Source organism: Scleropages formosus, chromosome 14 (assembly GCF_900964775.1).
Source record: "Scleropages formosus chromosome 14, fSclFor1.1, whole genome shotgun sequence".
Taxonomy (NCBI): domain Eukaryota; kingdom Metazoa; phylum Chordata; class Actinopteri; order Osteoglossiformes; family Osteoglossidae; genus Scleropages; species Scleropages formosus.
In genome coordinates, this window is record NC_041819.1 from 19,993,936 (window position 1) to 20,012,969 (window position 19,034).

Below are 19,034 nucleotides of genomic sequence, written 5' to 3' on the forward strand. Positions count from 1 at the left end.
TCATTTGCAAATATACACAAGGGCAGATTTGAACGAGGATGCAAGGATGTGTCCACGCCGTGGTGTTCGGTGAGACAATTTTTCTGGGAAACAAGGTGCTTATTGAGGTCCGGGTTGGATAAGGGACAGTTTGAGTTCCGTTCAGCACAGGCTGCGTAATGCAGGGCCGCTGGCAGAGGGGAAGACTTTGCTGCGGAGGAAAGCGAGAGATCCAGACACATCCCGTCCCACCCCGTCCCCGTCCCAGACACCGCTTTGGGGCGAGCAGCCCTCCTCCCGTTACCACCACCGCCCCACCCCGATGTAAAAAAGCGTCCATATCCTCCCGTGAATGTGCACTTGTTCCTGGTCTCAATTCGCCATTCAGCCCCCACTAAGAAGACAAGCCCCGATCACAATATTGTCAAGGCTCTGTTGGTTTTCTGGTTCAAATCCTTGTTCACGCTGTTTGCTGAGTACTTATCTGCTGTGACAGCCTTCAGACAAGCAGAGCGCCCTCAAAGAGGTCTTCCACAAGCAGATCCTTCCTGCTGGGCTGCGGCTGAAATGGCCCTTTCACACTCCATCAAGAGCAGCCTGAGCTATTGAGCCCGTCCCGGGGACCCCTCCCTGGGGGGCTGGCGGCGGGCCATTGCCTCGCACCTTGCGCCAGGGCCCTGGGACACACCCACAGGATGCCTGCGCTCCCCGTCAGCTCGGCATCAGAGCCACCTGTCCGCCTTTTCGACGCGGTTTCGTCCAAAATCTCCCGCATCGGTGCCGAAGCTGCCTCCGTACTCCCGACGTTGAAATAACGGTGCTTCTTCTGACACCTGTGCGCCGAGGTGCCGAGGGCCGATCCTCTCTGCAGGTGCGTAGCTTTGGCGCACATGTGTCAGGATGGATCGCTTTCCAGATGAGGACCTCTGCAGGTGAGGCCGGCGAGGCGCTCAGGGAGCGAGCGAGCGAGTCCCTGCACCTGGACCCTGAAAAAGAGAGCATCTTGACTTTGGCACGGGTTCTCCTGACTCCGCGCCAAGCAAACCCCCAGCACCCCACCCTTGGCCCCCCTCCCTTTGAAATCTCCATGGCACACTATGCAGAAAAAAAATGGCACCAATTAATCAGTATTCATGAACCGTTTACCCGAGCGCCACTTTGCTCTCGGCGCGGTCGCATGCAGACAGAGGGCGAGTTGTTTTCGGAGTGCCGCAGACGGCCCGTTTGGCCCATTGTGGGGCCCGCGTATCAACTGGTGCTCAGTCGAGCATCCTCCGCGCTCTGCCTTCCTGCGCCCTTTCACCACACCAGGGCAGGAAGCGCAGCCTCATGGAAGCGGCAATCTCCTTTGCACTGTACCAATTCACACCAGCGCCAGATGCACGCAGACATCTGCCCGTTTTTTTTTTTTTTTAACCTCAATCGATGTTCAATTTCGGCGCAGACGATTTCGTGAAGGAGCTGGTTCCCAAAATGTGATTCGGGGCTTTTTTTTCCCCCCTTCGCATAATTCAGGGCTGATTCTTTTCCCCCGCAGAAGAAGTGAGTTTAATTGAGATGTGCGTTTAGAGCTGATCTAGTACAATTATACAATTAAAGTGGAATCGAGTCTATGTGTGGGCCTCCGTTTTCACCAATTTGCTGCACTTTATTCACAGTTCAACTGTGGTTTCCCTTTTCAGGGGATGCAAATCTCTCTTATTTAGCTCAAAATTAGACATAATTGCTCATTTTCAGATGTGCACCTTTCAACAGGAGGTTCCTGCTCGTTAACACGCATTAACCCCCGAAGATTGACAGCGAGGAATATTTTCTGCTGGGGATCCGTCGAAACATACGTGACACCTGGATTATTAAATGCGAGTCGACTGATGCCGGAGCAGCTCGCGCCAAGTTCGTGCTAATGAATCACCTGACCAGGTTCCGGGGACGATGCACTTCCCGTAGCCTGGCCTTCTGTCCCGCCGCCGTTCCACAGGTGGGGCTGTCAAAGAGTCGTTCTCGCTCTCGTCCCACTCTAGGGCTGATCAACTACCCTAAACCCTTTCGTGAAACAGTTTTGGCGAAAACGCAGAGCGCTTAGTGCCGTAATCGGACGCCGTTCTTTTTATCTCTCTTTGGCCGAAGGCCGGTCGTCCCGCCGGACCTTTCGAGTTAAGAACAGTATTAGTCGTCCCGGCGAGATCGGCGCCGTTAATTTCATCCCCTCTCGTGCGTTTCACCGTTCACCCGACGCTCTTCAAATTCTGTATTGATCTTCCTCTAACTGGGTCTGAACACACAAACACCATTCATAAGGAACCCCGACAGGAGTGAAGTGTTGACTGACATCTGATCGCCCCCAGTGTCTTTTCACTTCTCCTTTATTTTTTATTTCCAGCACAGGAAGTTGCTTATTACCCAACAGTCCTTTCAGCTGTGTCTGAAGGGGTGGCCTGAGACAAACACTGACAATAGATTACAAGATACTGTTTTAATTCATATCCTTTTTTAAAAAGGGGAAACACTGCAAAATGTTGGCCCCGCTGCTATTTACAATTAAAAGCGATAGCGCAGGCCGTGTTAAAAGCAACTCTCTTAAACAAGCTCTCTCTGACCCCTGACTATTGAATAAAAAAATAATGCACAAAAAACAGTAGTGAGAGAGGCAGAGGGAAAGAAAGACGGAGATTTTAAGCAAGAGATAAGTAGTTAGGGACCTTTATAGAGTATGCCGCCATTATCTTAGCTGAATAAAAATGAGATTTAGTGGTTTTTCCACTTAATTTAAATCAAAAGAATCTCCACCTTACATATTGCATGGGTAATGTAATGGGGAGGCAATCACAGAAAGGCCTTTGTGGCTCTGACACCTCCTATAGTGGGGCTGTGTTGTCTCACACGCTAAAGGGAGAGAAAAGTTTTTTCTTCTCCGCGCTGCTGCTATCTGCTAACACATTCTAATTGATGCCACCGCATTCCTGCACTGAACGCCTTTCACTGAATGCCGAGTCCAGCGCTGAATGCCCATGAATTGGTCAATCTAAGCAGAGCAGTAAAATACCCCTTATTTCCCCCCCCACCACCCAGTCGCTCCCCCATCTCCCAAAACTATCCCCAAAACTCCTTCCCTAAAGCCCCACTCCAGCTTTACCGCCCATTAAAGGAGCACAGTTTTATAGAAGCTCAGCCAACAAAAGCTGTCAATCTCTTCGGGTCGCTCTAAAAGCCTGGATTCACACTGGCAGGAGCGAGCGACCCCCCCCGGCCCCACTCCACCTACACCCCCAAATTGCCCCCTCCCACCCTGCACACACTCTTTCCTTCTCTCTCTCACACACACCCACCCCCTCTTGCCTCGGTGCACAAAGCATCAATATGTCTTTAGGCTGAGCCCCTTTGTCTCCGCTGCAGGTGCCTATGAAAGCACCCTCGGAATACCCCCCTGGAAGCCCTGGGTTCTCCGCGCGACACGCCCACGGTCGATCTGGTGCCGGCCCAGCGCCGGCCCAGTCCAAAGGGATGGTGTGGAAAGAGTCTCAAGCCTCTTGTCTTGGAGGGGGATTGGGATGGTGGGGGAGGGGTGTTCTGGGACGCACGGTTAGGGAAAGGTTCCCCGGTTTAGCTGGAGCAGAAAGATTTAGGGGATGATACAACTTTAGCAGTGAAGGAATGACTATGTCGATGGGAAAAGTTGGGAAATGGGAAAATTATGTAAGAGGTACGGAAAATACTGCGTAACTTCTCCCCCAATGAAACGCAAGGCGCACGCATCAAAAAAACAAATTTTAAGGAATTTTGCATTTTCTGGTCAATAAACAATACGTGGTTTAATATGGGATAAGGTACGCTCACTAAGTGTACTTGCTGCCTTCCCTTGTTTTCTGTATAAATTGCATGCTCTTTTTCTCAGTCTGTATATTTGGAAAGATACAGCAAAGTGACAGAGGCAGAACTTTGTTAAAACCATGGTAAATCGCACGTCTAATTCTTTTTTTTCCTTTTTCAGTTTGCTTTTTGTAAGTTTTGATTCCTCTTGGCTTCATCTCTTATAGGTAAGATTTGATTCAAGGATTTTCTCAATTTTATCTAATACATAAAAAATTACAGTAAAGCAACACTGGCAAAACTGAAAATAAATTCAAATGAAAAAACAAAACCACAAATTGGAAAACTAGCATTTCGAAAAAAAGCAGAAGGCAAAATTGCAAATAAATGCTTAGTAAACAACAGTAAAATGCTGTGTAATTTTTTTCTTTTTTTTGGTTTTGTAAATGTATTTAACAAAGTAGTGCTGAAGCCACACAATGGTTAATAGTAGAGTATATAATAATGTCTCTTTCAATTACTTAGCACTCATGACTCCAAAAGTAGGACTCATCTATTTTATACCGGCATCTCATTCATCTCACCTCTGGAAAAAAGACCACCAATTGCACGCAGATTTAAATATATGTATTTAAAAATAAAAGTTTATTATCATTATTATAATAATAACTATTATTAGGGTTTTGAGCTTGGTGAGAATCATGTATTTAGGCTTTTACAACAAACAGATGCAATACCACCTACTGGCCCAGGTAAATACAAACGTTATGTATAAAACTTGTCACATATCTCATATTCGGATCACATTGTTTACGGCTGTGAACTTTTATTATAGGGTAATAAAAACATTTATCACCGCTCCCTACGTGACAGGAAATAAACAGGTATCGTGTTTTCTACATCCGTGGATGCGCTGCCATCTAGTGGACATGTTGTGAATAACACATCTCAAATTTAACCCGGCCGCTCGCAGTAAAGCGGTAAAATTAATAAAATGTCACTGTAAAATTACCAAGGGGAAAAAACGACATCACGGAACAAAAAGTGTCCAGCAAGGCACCCAAAAAAAGATAATATTGGTTTGTATTTTTCCAATGTAAAATACAGAAATAATTGTAATGTCTGTGTGTTACAAGAAAGTCAAAGTGTGGCAATACTTAATTCTACTAAATTTGAGATGTAAAACGCGTGTCGGATATGTTTTCTATCAGCTTGTTTTAACGTTGTTCAGATTATTACCTTGTGCGTCAAACGGAATTTCTTTTAAACCCTAACTAACCCCCAGACTCAAGAGTTTTCTACTTTCGCCAAAGCGTTTTTTTTACTGGCCAGAACTTGTTGTAATACTTGACTAAACGCAAAGAAATTTACAGCCAAAAATGATGGACGTCGAACTTTATAATTTCATCCTAATTCCTCGGTGGTTTACTGAGCATATTTCCTACTTAATGCACTTTCCTTCATTTTCCAACTGGTACCACAATACAGCCAAGGATTATAATCCAAGTAGTTGTACGGGTCTGCGCATGCTCGTTAAAAACACGGCGAAACGACCGGTGTAATACTGCATATTGACCACCAGGGGGCGCTGCAAGACAACAGCAGTTTTGTTCTCTACCCAACAGTCCCGCACAAGCGGTGGAGACATCGAAGAGCTTTATAAGGGCTTTTTTGACAAGGACTCTTGGAAAGAATCAATCAGCCGAGTAGGAAGGTGTATATTTAACAGCAATTTTTAAATATTTAATTAACAGTGCGACAATTAAATATAAAAATCATTTACATTGTTTAGATAATATTTGTTACATGGGGTTGGATTTCATTCACGACTGCAAGACCTTTTGATCATAATAGACTTTATTTTATTTATAGTGGAATACATTCAAACCTCAGCTAGCTTTTGAAACAGAAATTGCTTCAATGTGTAGTAAAAGTACGCGTATTACTGTATTTGTTTAGCAGGGACGGCTGGCACTTTAGTTGTTAGCTGCTGCCTTCGGACCCAAAGGTTGCAGGTTTGAATTTCACCTCTGGTTGTAATGTCCTTGAGCAAGGTACGTACCCTAAATTGCTCCAGTACAATTACCCAGCTCTATAAATGGGTAAATAACCGTAAATAGATTATCATTGTAAATTGCTTTGGAGAAAAGTGTCAACTACACACACACACACATTTTCAGAACTGCTTGTCCCTTACGGGGTCACGGGGAACCAGAGCCTACCCGGCAACACAGGGCGTAAGGCCGGAGGGGGAAGGGGACACACCCAGGACGGGACGCCAGTCCGCCGCAAGGCACCCCAAGCGGGACTTGAACCCCAGACCCACCGGAGAGCAGGACTGTGGTCCAACCCACTGCGCCACCGCACCCCCTCAAGTGTCAACTAAATAAATGTAATGTATTTAATATGTTACTATAGTATTAGTTGGTTTTGGATGGTGTTTATGGAAGGCACACGCTGGACCCCACCCAGTGTGGCCTCTTCCTCACCTCTTCTCCTGGACTGTAGTCACTGCTAGGTACACTACTCACAGTGGGTCACTCATCCATACATAAGTGGAACACTCTCTGCCACACACACACTATGGGGGAACCTGAACACCATGTCTTTGGACTGTGGGAGGAAACCAGAGCACCCAGAGAAAACCCACACAGACACAGGGAGAACATGCAAACTCCACCCAGACCGAGCGGAGATCGAACCCACATCCTCTCACGCCACCCAGGTGCTGTGAGACAGCAGCGCGACTCGCTGTGCCACCGCTGTGCACCATCTACCACGTTGTGGCCTATTAACGTAGTAAGATATGTTTTCACAGCCAATCAAGAAAAGTACCTGCTTTGAGCCAGTCGGTGCTACAATGTTTTACTGATTGCAACATGTCAGCCTAGAGATATTTAAGACTATCTTGCAACTTCCAGCTCCTGTACACTGTAAGTCATAAGAAGCCTTTTGACATGAGCCTGTGACTGGATGCATCGTGACTGGGGTCTTGGGCAAAAGCAAAAATATGTGTTACTTTTATTGCAATAATTCGACTACACATTAAACATTAATTTTATTAATTTCTATATATTAGTCTAACTCTTTACACCAACTTGCTGGTATTCCGCACACTTAAAGATGTCTGACAACTTATTTCAATTGTGCTCTTCGGCTGAAAATATCTTTTTTTACTGGGGGCACTTTAGGTTCTGTTTTGATTACTTTTAAAGGCACTTTGCATGAATAAATAGAGGAAATATAAAAAGTTGGGTGGGACTGCAGGAAGGAGAAACGGGTAGGTGGTGGATAGAGATATCACCTTAGAACTTATAGGTTTGAATCCCACGTACTTCTGTACATTGGGTAAACCCACTCAAAGTACTAACCCTGAATTACTATAGTAAAAATTACATAACTAAGGGATAAATAATTAGTTATAAAAAGTTCTCAAACAGTAATGACTAGATGAAAAGGGTGAATGAAATTTGCAGCTGACGTTTTTCTCAATCCACATTGTCTGCCTTCTTGGAGCTTCAGTCACCCTTCATGTGACAAATGCACAAAGTGCGAATTATATTCATCTGACACTTTTTTAAAGCAATTTTGAATGTTAAGCTACCTACTTAGTTATGTTACTGATTTAATAAATGAAAGCTAACTGTATGTTAGGAGCCTTGTGATGGACTGGCATCCCATCCTGGGTGTGTCCTCTCCCCTTCCAGCCTTGCGCCCTGTGTTGTCGGGTTAGGCTCCGGCTCACCGCGACCCCGCTCGGGACAAGCAGTCTCAGCCAGTGTGTATGTTAGGATGATATTTATTTAGCTGATTACTTACAATGTTAAGGTTACAAAAGTTATTACAATTATAAGCATTTACCAGTGGATAATTTTTACAGGAGCAATTTAGGGTAACTACTTTGCTCAAGGACAGCTGGTTGTGGGATTTGAGCTTATAACCTTCTAGCCTGAAGGCAGTAGCACTAACCCACTACACTGCTGTCTCCATATGTACTCTACATACATTATGATAACAGAGTGAACTGAACGCTGAACATAAACAGCACTGCAGGGAAAATGATACCTACTACTATAGCATTTTCTTAAAAAAAACACCTTTTACAATCTTCAAAGACTATATTTTTTAAACTTTATGTTTCAAGTAAATATGCGTCCCCTTGCGAGTCCGTCGACGTATCTCCGAGGTTGCAAGGTGTTGCCAGTAATAAGGAGACGCGTACGTACGAATCGACGCATGTCGAGGTGTCGTATAGCGGGGACTCTTTCCAACAGCGTTTCACCGCAGTCGACGGGAAGGGGGAAGACGTTTGAACTACATTTCCCAAGGAGCACTTGGGACCGCACCCTCAGGGGGCGGAGCTACTGCCGGAGCCGCTCGTTCCGTTCGGGGGAGGAGGTGCGAGAGCGGAGCGAAGAGTGGAATTGTTTGACAGCGAATGGAGGGGGTGGAAGAAGAAGGCGCTCGGCATCTTGTTTAAGTGACTTGAGCTGATCGTCACGGGGACTGGCGTGACGTCAGAGAGCGGTGCTCGCGGGGCTTTTGTAGCGAGCGAGCGAGCGGTACAGCAACAGGGTAGAACAGTATCATGTCAGGGAGCGCCGGAGCCTCGCGCACGAGGAGGAGGAGCAGGAGGCAGCAGCGCTAGTGCTCGTACCGCGCGGCGCGAGGGGGAGCGCGTTCACGAGACGCAATGTAAGCAGCGTGGTGGAAACGGCGCGGCGAGAAAAAATGGGAACAATGTAGCAAATAATAGCCGGTGTCAGTCAGTGCAGCGATAATGGATTCGGGTGAATGAAAATGTTTCGGAGGTCGGAATGAAACACATGTAAGATCCAGCAGGGCTGAGTGAGAGAAACGCCATCGGTCGGAGTGAGACTGAGAGACCAGAGCTGCTGCTGCTTCTTCTTCAGGATCCACATTCAGAACCCACGCAGGACGTGTGGGGGTAACTGCAGCATGTGGAGAAGGAGACTCACATGTCTGGTATGTATATGTATATATATGTGTGTGTGCGCGCGCGCTGCTGAGTACACCCTGTCTTCCTCCTGTTGCCTTTTATGATCATTTCAGTTAGATCATTATATCTGCAGATGATGATCGGGTGTGTGTGTGTATGTGCGCGCGCGCCCGCCCGGTCTCCTCCTCTGCGCTCATTCATTGTCGGAACTGCATTGGGTCGATGCCCAGCAGCTCGTGTGAGAAACGAATCCCGTCTGTGAGCCGTGTCCGGTCCCCTAACTTTTCTCACACCTGGTCCTGGATCGTAAACCTGGCTTCGGCCCGGGCTTCGGGGGAGGTCTGAGAGCCCTCCATTATTCGAGAGACACGTTGTTCTGGGGGGGATCCATCCGCGAGACCGGGGATTCGACGCTTCCGTCACACACACGACACGACAAGACACGACACGTGCCACGTGGTGGGGAGGATGGAGGTGTGGAGCCCTCGTTGTCTTAGTAAGTGTGAAAAGTGTCTCTTCACGATGATGCTTGAAACCGGGGAAAAAAGCTCCTCTAGCAGCGGCGCTGTGGGACTCGAACCCTGAGCACGGCGGTCCGCCCTTCTCCCCTCCGTATTTACCCCAGAAGGGCCACCAAGCGGCCCGTCCACACTGACTTAGTGACTGACCCTCCCGGATTTCTTGGAAAAAGCTCAGTTTCACTTTGCATGCCGATGACGGGCTCAGAGGGGACACGTTTCTTCCTCATTCTAGAAGCAGTCGTGACGGAAGTATGAGGTCAGGCTTAAATTAGTTTTTCTTTCTGCCTTGAAGGGACAGCCGGTAGTGTAGGGGTCAAAGTTGCAGCCTTTGGAAAGGTTGTGGGTTTGAATCCCACCTCTGGCTGTAGTACCCTTGAGCAAGGTACTTACCCTAAACTGCTCCAGTAAAATTACCCAGTTGTATAAATAAATAAATCACTGTAAGTCGCTTTGGAGAAAAGCATCATCTAAAAGAATAAATAAATGTAAGTACTATAGTAATAAGGTGTATGTGGTTTTCACGTATGGCAGCGTGTGTGTAAATTCCCTGGCGCACAGAGCGATATGTATTCCTGATGTCAGTGACCCAGCTTTGCCTCCTCCTTGGGACACGTTCCCTTTTACATCGTTCTGTGTCACCGTCTATTGACGGATGCCGGAAAGTGGTGACATTTATCCTGGAGCTCTTCCAGATTTTTTTTTGGAGGGGGATGTCATAGTCGAAACTGCGCTCATCCTCATTCCTCACAAGCCTTGGACCTCTTTTTTTTTTTTTTTTTTTTTTTTTTTTTTTTAAATGGCACATTTTCCAAAATGCTCCTCTCGTGCCCCAGTGAACCCGGGCAACCGCTTTTGACACTTCGGAAGGACAGGAATGCTGCATTTTCACAGTTAGCAGTGTGGATATTAAAAAAAAAAAAAAATGAAAACACAATGGTTTTGTGCGTTTAGTTTATTCATATTTTATAAAGCAAGCTCAGCGGTTTTGTTTCTCAGCGAATCCAGAAGCTCCCATAAATTTTCATAAGCCATGAATAACATTACCTTGCAGTGGGTACATTGTCATTGCTGTTTTGTGTGCTTCGTTCGAAGGTCTTTTTGCCCCTCGGAAAGATGAACTTATTTTAGTCTGTAATGAGTAATATATTGAAGGCTTTATGAGTAGCAGATTTAGAGGACTTTGAAACGTCCAAATTAAAACACACACACACACACACAGCACCATTAACCTCGGTCCCACGGTTGGTGCCTTGAGCAGTACTTTGCGAGTCTCCTTGAGCCTCTATGCTTATTTATTTATGTTTGTGTCGCATCCTTGTGCAACATAGGCCACCCACCCCCACCCCCCCCATTCCACCGTAACCAGCTCTTCCTGAACAGACCCGAAAGGTGCCCTGATGAGGGATGTTACGAATTCATGACATGCCAGAGACGAACAATGAAAGAGCGAGGTATTTAGCGTGCCGGGCTACCGGTGTATCGCGCAAACAAGGTACCGGGGATTAAAGCGGAACACCGATGGAAATCTCTCCAGTCCATCAAAAGCAAATGTTCTTTAACACGGGTTTAGTCTTCTGAAATAAAAAATATTTGGAACAGCCTTCAAATATACATACATGTCAACATGTGTAATACACTAACCAGGAGTGACTCTGTTATAGCACCTTTAGTGTGTTGTGTGTAATTTTCTGGTTGGGTAACAATCCTACGAGCATCAAAATAAAATGAAAAAAAACGGTTCCTGGCACTAGAACAGCTATAAGGTGCCAGAACGCTGCGATGTGTGATGGGTTCTTATCCCCTCCAGGGTCTACCTCGATTGGCTTTGTGCCTTGTTCATCTGGGATAGGCTCTGGACCGCCATGACCCTCGCATGGATATGTGGTTCGGGATGGTGAGGGAGTGAGTTTCATTGCAAGACTGTATCGTTGTGGAGTCGCCAATTATGATTTTATATTAACCGAGTATAGACTTGTGTTAATTATGCAGTAATATGCTGCTCATGCGTTCATTATTAGTGACCACTTGTGCAGCCACAGGGTTGTGAGGCTTCAGAGCCTATCCAGGAAGCACAGAGTGTGAAGCAGGGTACACTCCAGATGGGGTGGGAACAGGGTACGCTAAGCCAGATCCAAACCTGCATCCAAGGAGCTGTGAAACACCAGTGCTACCTGCTGCAAAGTCATAATATGCAGAAATGATTTATAATTTTTTTTTTTTTATTAGCTATTTATAGGAATCTGCTACCAACTCAATAAGGCCCCTATTTGAGCCATGTTCTCTTTTACATGTATTTATTTAGGAGACACTTTTCTCCAAAGCGACTTCCAATGAACTCCATGTAGTGTTATCACCCCACACACACTTTATTCACCACGGTGACTTAGGCTGCTTGCAGTTGGTCACTCATCCATACATCGGTGGAACACACTCTCCGTGTCACTCGCACACTACGGGTGTACCTGAACGCCATGCCTTTGGAGTGTGGGAGGAAACCAGAGCACCTGGAGGAAACCCATGTAGACACAGGGAGAACATGCAAACTCCAGACAGACTAAGGGGGGGATCAAACCCATGTCCTCTCGCGCTACCCAGGCACTGTGAGACAGCAGCCCACTCGCTGTGCCACTTCCTCTAGTCTAGAAGCCAACAGCAGCAAAATGGGCCGCATTTCAGCCGTAATGCGGCCACGTTAAGCGTCTTCGGTTTCATTTGCTCTCTCTTCCTCCTCGTCCCCCATCTGAGAGCTGCGTTGTCCGCAGTTAACGGCACTGTTAAGCGAGCGCTCGCGTCTTATTCCGGATCTTTTTGAAAGACTCTTTTGTGTCTCGAGTGTTTCCTCGTTCTGTGGGAACCGGCCTCGTGAGCTTCTGTCCGTTGCGGTTATCGGCTCGTTGTTTTTCCACATGTTTTTGGTCCTTTGAAGTGGTTTCCGGTCTCCGCCTCTACGCGCCGCCCTGTACGTCTCGCCTGGTCTGGGGCCGATTCCCCCTTTGACCCGATCGCTTGTGTCCCCGGTCTGCGTGGACGTCGGCCACGTAGAACTGACCGCAGGAGTTCCCAGGCAGACGCCGAGGGCCTTGGCAGGGGGGCCTTTCCTCTGCTGCCAGGGCGCATCCCCCCCCACGCGCACACACTTTTCCGTCCTGTCTGGAATGACTCTTTCAGGAGTGACTGGGAGCACTGGGAGATGGGTGCTGCTGCTAATAATAATGTATGTGGTTTAAAGTATCCCCGTCCTCAGGACGAGGAGCTGCTGGAGTCTGGTCCTTTATTGCGTGACTGTGTGGGTGGGTGGGTGGGTCCGGGTTCGTGAACTTGTGCTCGCAAGGCGTTGGCGTGTCACTCAGCAGACCGGTGAGGTGTGATGTGTGTGTGTGTGCACTTGTTGCTTTCTTCCTATCATGTGGAAAAATAAGGACCCCCCCCCCCTTTACAGGCCAGCGCTTTCCGTGCAGGCATTGCGCCACCTGCTAGGAAAAGCCGGAGCGTTGAAAGCAGCAGCGGCGCTCGAGCCCTCCGGGGAGATGTGCGCGCGGGGGGTGTGAGGCAGGCCGCTGGCCGCGCAGGGCTTATGTTGTTGTGGGGGGGTCACCAGGAGACGGCGGGAGGGCACGGGAGCTCCGTGTTTGCACTCTGGTCGGATCCGTGACAGGGTAAAACCCGGCATTAGGACAGATGTGTCACCCCGTACTGAGCGCTGGGTGCCTCCTGTGAGTTTGGGCTCTCAAGTATCCATTCTGGTTTGTCGTCTCTGGATTTGTCACATCTCTGCGTTTGTATGAGGTTCTACCTGTTTACCATTGCAGTGATTTTATTTTCTGTGGCAACAGGCAAGTGGGATAGAAATTGTCACACGTCCCCCCCCCCTTTATTTTTCATGTTCATTTAATTTTCGTTAAACTGTGTTCAGCATTTTGTTAGACCTTGATAAATGTCATTTTAATGTTTAATTTCCAGAATGATCAGACTCTGGGCTGAGTTAACGGTCTCCCCTTTTCCTTTCTCAATACGGTCTTCCAAAGACCCAATGACGGTTAAAAGCAGATTTCGGGCGACGAATACGTTGACGCACCCCGAAATAAACTTTGTGGAGTTCGCTCAGAGAACGCGTTGGACTCGGGAACAACGAGAGGACATTTTTCGTGCAGGTGCCTGAGCTACAAAAGTGTAAATGTGGAAATGGTTTATTGGCTCATCCGATGCAAAGAAGGGCAAAAATATCAATATTTTATGGAATCTAATATATGAGGGGGGCTGCGTGTGTCTTCTGTACATATTTTTTTGACCGCAGATGGAGGAAAGGATATGAGGCTGGGTGTTGAATCACACTGGATGTAGGGCTGTAAACCGGTCTCTCGGAACTGCTGAAGCTGGCGGAAAGACTCTTTCAGAGGGGGTGAGAAAGAAGCCTCTCTTTTGATTGTTGACTTTATTTCCTTTTCCGCTTCTTTTCTCGTCCTACCAGGTTATGGACGCGCTCCAGTTCTTGAGCTCCTCCCTCGCCGTCTCCCCCGTGCCTCCTGGGCTCTGGGGCGGGACTCCTCTCCGGGACGGGTCCATTAACAATGCATCTCCTCTGTGCGCTCTGTAACGAATCCAGGTCCCGAGGTCCCCCCACCCTCCCCCCCCCGTGCTGCGCTGCACCATGCTTCGCCGTGCCGTGCCTCGCCTCGCCTCGCCTCACCGCTGGCTGCTGCCCACTCGCGGGGCAGCGTGAGGAGCGTGCTGAGCAGGACGCCTGAGCTCGTCCGCCCGAGAGCCTTGGCGAAGAAGTGCTCCCGCGTCACCCTCAGCTCGGAATCTGTGTTTGCACACACGCGTAGACGCGCAAGCGAACGCACCCCCGTGTCCCAAAATCGTCACCCTGCGACACGCTCCGGCTCCGAGGCCCGCAACGGTGCGGAAGGCGGAGCTGCGCCGAGCCGGAGGAACGCGGAGGACGGATCGGAGCCTGGAGATTGCCGCTCCGTTCCTCGCCAGCCCATCCCGCGCAGCTCTCGCCGATTCGTGGGGAAGAACTCGGCCAGCAGCCTGCCTCTCTATTAAATATAACGACCGGAAACTGCGCCGCCGAGGGTGTCAATTTTTAAGCCTGTCGGGCTGGGTTTGCGAGTCTCTCTCTCTCCCCCCCCTTCCAGCGATGGCTCCCGCGCAACCATGCGTCGGATTAGTCATCGTGCGCAGGCGAGAGGGATGGGGGACCTGCCTCCATCGGTGCATCTCGGTGCTGTCCAGCCAGTTGGGTTGCTCCTTCTCAGCCTGCCAGAATCTCCTTAAACCCCCTGCAGCCTAGTACGTCGTTCCGTTAAGGTTTTCGTGGTGCAGGATGTTTGTTCACCCCCTTCGGGGCCAAATGTTTAATAAAAAAAAAAAAACTTGCATCAGTACTGTGAATCGGTAGCGAGGATCCTGCCGGTCAGTAGCGCGGAGCGTGTGTTCGGTCTCTACTTTCTGGGTCGCCGAGTGGAGCCGCTCGGGTCCGGAGGGACTCGGCGTTACCCAGAGGAAGCGCTCGAACCGACCTGACCTGAATTCCTCCTGTTAGAAATTCGCTTCGCGTTCGGGTGTGTGGAACGCGTTGACGAGCGCTTTCCGAGCAACCGTTGGAGGCAACGAATGTCACGCTCTACGGATCTTCTTTAGCGTGGATGTCACCGAAGTTCCGAACTCTGCGAACTGTCGAGTTGCAGGTGTTGCCCCTACATACCTTAACACGTCCAAACAGGCCAAACTTGTTTGCGTCAGCTGCTTCGCCACGGCATGTGACCACCCCGTTTTGCTGGCGGAACGGCAAAGCGCGGTCGCCTTTGTGCGCCGGAGGTTCTCGCAATGAGTGGCCGCAGAATATATTCCTGCCGAAACCAGTTAAGCTGTTTAATCGGAGGGCGGGCACTAGACCGGACAATGGCTCTCTTGGCACTTGGCGTGATGGAACAATAAGGTGCTTGAGAAATGGGCAGCGCCATATAGGGCTTGTGAGGGGGATTGTGGGTAGCTGAGGTCCACTAAGCTTGAGTGATGGGACCACACTGTATGGAGTGAGAAGAGCAGCGTCCAAGTGGCTGAGCCTCAGATTGGCTGCGCCGGTGGCGTCAGAGTCCAGAAGCCCTGCAGAAACATGTTTTTGTGAGTTGTGTGGATTAGAGGAAGTGGGTTTTTTTTTTTCTTTTTTTTTCTCCTTTCTTTTAAATTATTTTTTTTTTTTTTTTTGGTGTATGGTCAAATTCCCCCTCGCTGTCAAAGTAGTTGAATGCAGTGATTTATACTACAGGAAGACTTGTTTTTGATTCTAGATTTATTGTTTGGTACAACTGGCTGAACTGCCCGCAGGGAACACGCTGTCGGCACAGCGTCAAGTGGGAACAAAGAGTCTTGTACTTCCTTAACCGCGCCACGTGATCCGGTGTCGCACGCGCTTCCCAGTTGCGCCGACCGAGCGACGGAAGGTCGAAACCTCGCTCCGTCTCGCTGTCGTCGTCCCGTTCCTCTGGGCTCCTCACGCGTGGGTGATGCCCCAGGTTTGCGAGGCCTTGTCGTCGACCCCGGCTGCTGGCCACCCCCGTTGCTCCGCTCCATGCCTTTCTGCCGTGAGGTTTGCTAATGGACTCGGTGAGTCAAAGTCAGCGTCTCCCCACTGTTGACGCAGACAGACCTGCATCCCCCCCCCCCCCGACGTGTTGACTAGATGAAAACAAAGGTTCGTATAAAATTCCCATCCTGCCATAACGTGCCAGGCTTTTCTGAAGAAGAACTGATAAATAAGGTTTGTATCTTTAGTGAGGATAATCCTTGGGCTGAGCGATGATTTACTTTGTTTGCTTACCTCAAATTCCAATTTCAGCTAAAAGTTCTTCTACTTGGGGATAAAGACATTTTAACGCTAATTGGAAGCTGGCTTGGCATTCGCAGCGCTAATCTGCTTTCGCAGTGCTTTCCCGGCGACCTTGGTCTTATTCCGCAGCTATAGATTAGTCTGCGGCCTGCGATGAACAAGGACGGTCCGTCAGATCTGAGGACCTGCGTTGACCGCAGTTCAGCCCTTAAACGTGGTTAGACGAGGACTTCGTGGAGCCGCCTTCTACCAGGAGATGGAAGCAAAAACTCGATGGCCTTTCTTCCTCCCGTCCGGCCTGAATCGGCTCCCCCTATGGAGCAGGATGCTTGCATTTCACCTCCTCGCTCGCTCGCTACACGGCGGTAAAGCCGTTCCGAGGGACTTGGAAGCCGCGGAGGTCCGGCGGTGCCGGTGGAGGCGTGCTTCCCCTCCTCCGCGGGGTTCTGGATGCCGTTCCTGGCAGGGCAGGGCGCGGCTGTGCTTGGAGGCAGGCCCGTGTCATCCGTCTGCCGTTCGGAATGCGTGTTTTAGCGCTCGTGGACCCGGAGGCCTTTCAGGCGGAGACCAGCTTCCTGGTGGAGCGCTGAGCCGCGAGAGCGGGAGGTAGAAGACCGGGGCCGTACCCCTTTGCCGCGGTTGCCAGGGTCTGTTGTACGACGGGAAACGCCTGAAAGAGCTTTGAACCGGGGTCAACTGCCAAATATGAGCTTGCGCGGTTCACCAAGCGCACCTGCGGTGAGGAGAGAAGCAGCAAGTGACTTTCTCAGTGGGTTTTCCCCCCCTGGAGGATGCTGGGTAGGTAGTTTGGGTGTTCAGATGATAAAATTTCCACCAGTGCCACCCCTGCTCGAGGGAAAATTTTACCGTCGCACCAAACTAAAGTGTTTTCCTGCTAACGTGGCTGTGCGGCAGCCCATGAAATCTCCTCGCCTTGGTTTTTTTTTTTCGAAATCCTCCTAGTCGTAGCATTTTCATTTTTCGTAAAAAGATTCCGTCGCCCAAGGATTCTCGCAGATCGTCTTTGAACGGACCGTGCGGCGGAAGAGGCTAAGGGAGGAGCGCGTTTGCCGTGGAATGGCTGAATTCGGCGCACCCAGAGGGCAGGGATCCTCCCGGAGTTTATCGTGTTTCTTCCTGTTGTTTTATGGCGGTTCTCGTTTTGCGCGTAAACGCCGAGATTCCAGCGCCGAGCACCGGCGGCAAGAAGGCGGGCCTCCGCTGGATGGATGAGCAGCCCGTAATGAGAGCTGTAAGACGGCCAAATGTAAGCGATTTGAAGTGCGGGTTTAGAGCATCTCTGACTGGGACTCTAATGACTGGAAGGGAGAGAGGCTCAGCATGAGCGTGGAGGGGAAAAATGCGAAGCTGTTGACTGCACTCAAAATGTAATCTAATCCAGCCACGTTATTTAAAAAAAAAAAAAAAAAAAAAAACACCGGTCCAGGAATGTGTTCTTCACCCTTATCTCCGGGTTCAGTTACCATCTAGGAAGTGGCTGTAATCTTTCTCTACGCCCCACGAGTCCTACTCTACGCGACGCCACCGATTAGCGGAAAGACCCTTCATCGAGAAAGACGGCCGACGCTCCGAGCCGAAGGGGCGCTCCCGCAGCGTTCGGCGCCCATTTCGGTGCCGGCCGTCTTCGTTACCGAAACGCGGTTCCCTTTCGAGGCCGGTTTCACAGCAAAATGTTTCGAGTGCCGTTATTATTTTTCGTGCCGCGTTCAATCGATTCCGGTCTCGGCGGAGCATTTGGCATTAGTGTTATCGATCTCCTTCTCCTTTTGTTTCAAGTGGTCATTTTTGATTTCTCTGGAGTTCACAGCTCAGCAGTCTTTAGTTGTTCTTGCTGAAATTGTGAGCTTTACGAGGCGTAATCGAATAATGTGACTATTGCATTGACTCGGTTTTTAAGTCGTCTCTCGCCCGTCTCGATGTACGACTCACTTTGAGCGCTGCTCGTTGGACTGCGTGCTGCGGTCGCGTCGCGTTCGAAATGTATCCGTGTTCATCTGCAGCTGTCGTAGTGCCTCGCTGGGTTTTTCCTTAAAGCTTAACCCTCATTAAATGCTAACCAGTTGATTGACTCATTTTATTGAATTCTGGCAACAAAACGCTTGTTGTCAAACACTGTCGGTGTTGGTTCTTGGTGACCACATAGCTAAGAGGAAGGGTCACGAAATCACGGCCAGCGCGATCTACTTTCTTCTTGTTTCTGGGCTCTCCTTTTCGCTCTAGCTTTTCCCAGCATTACAGCCTTTTGCAGGAATCCAGTCTTCTCATAACGTCTCCAACGTATTATAACCTCATTATCATCATTCGCTCTTCCAGCGAGAGCTCCAGCTTGACTTGATCCACCGTCAGTCTGTTTTCTTGGCTTTCATGGTATATCGAAACACTCTTCCAGGACCACAGTTCAAGGAGTCTCATCTTCCCTGTCCTCCTCCTTCAGTGTCCAGCTCTTGCGTCCGTAGAAGTGCTAGAGGAAACACCGTTGCTTGAACAATTCTGATTGTTCATTGTTGTGGAAATAAAACATAAGAACCGTGAGGATAACTCAAAGTCACGAGTTATTTGTGTCGAAGGTCTCAATTATGTGGCCTGGAGGCAGGAGAGATATAACGGACTCTCTGCTGATCTCTCCTGGGTCCCCGAATGCCACGGCTCATTGGAAATGTGGTCGAGGTTCTGGCCGAGACGGCAGGCTGCAGCTGTTGAGTGACGGCGATAGACGCTTGCCTGTGTTGACGTGGTGGAGCTGCGACCTTGAGAGAGGATTCTTGCCTCTTGGTTAATGACTCTGGGTGAGAGGAGTAGGGAGGTCGGCACAGGAAGATTTATTTATTATAATGACATTTCGGGGGGATGGGTGGGATAGGTCAGAGGCTTCATTGCTCTCATTATATGAACTTATTTTTTTCCAAAAAAA

At 49.2% G+C, this 19,034-nt stretch overlaps 1 protein-coding gene across 8 annotated transcripts in view; it reads left to right on the forward strand.

Moving 5' to 3' along the window:
* Positions 1–8,163: 8,163 nt before the first annotated feature.
* Positions 8,164–19,034, forward strand: part of LOC108928973 (phospholipid-transporting ATPase IG-like) — a 45,348-nt gene continuing 34,477 nt past the window's right edge. For all 8 annotated transcript variants that reach the window (XM_018743209.2, XM_018743210.2, XM_018743205.2 and 5 more), the window contains exon 1: positions 8,164–8,772. In XM_018743209.2, coding sequence (XP_018598725.1) covers positions 8,746–8,772 — 27 coding nt within the window. In that variant the 5' untranslated portion in view covers positions 8,164–8,745. The remainder of the gene's footprint in view (positions 8,773–19,034) is intronic.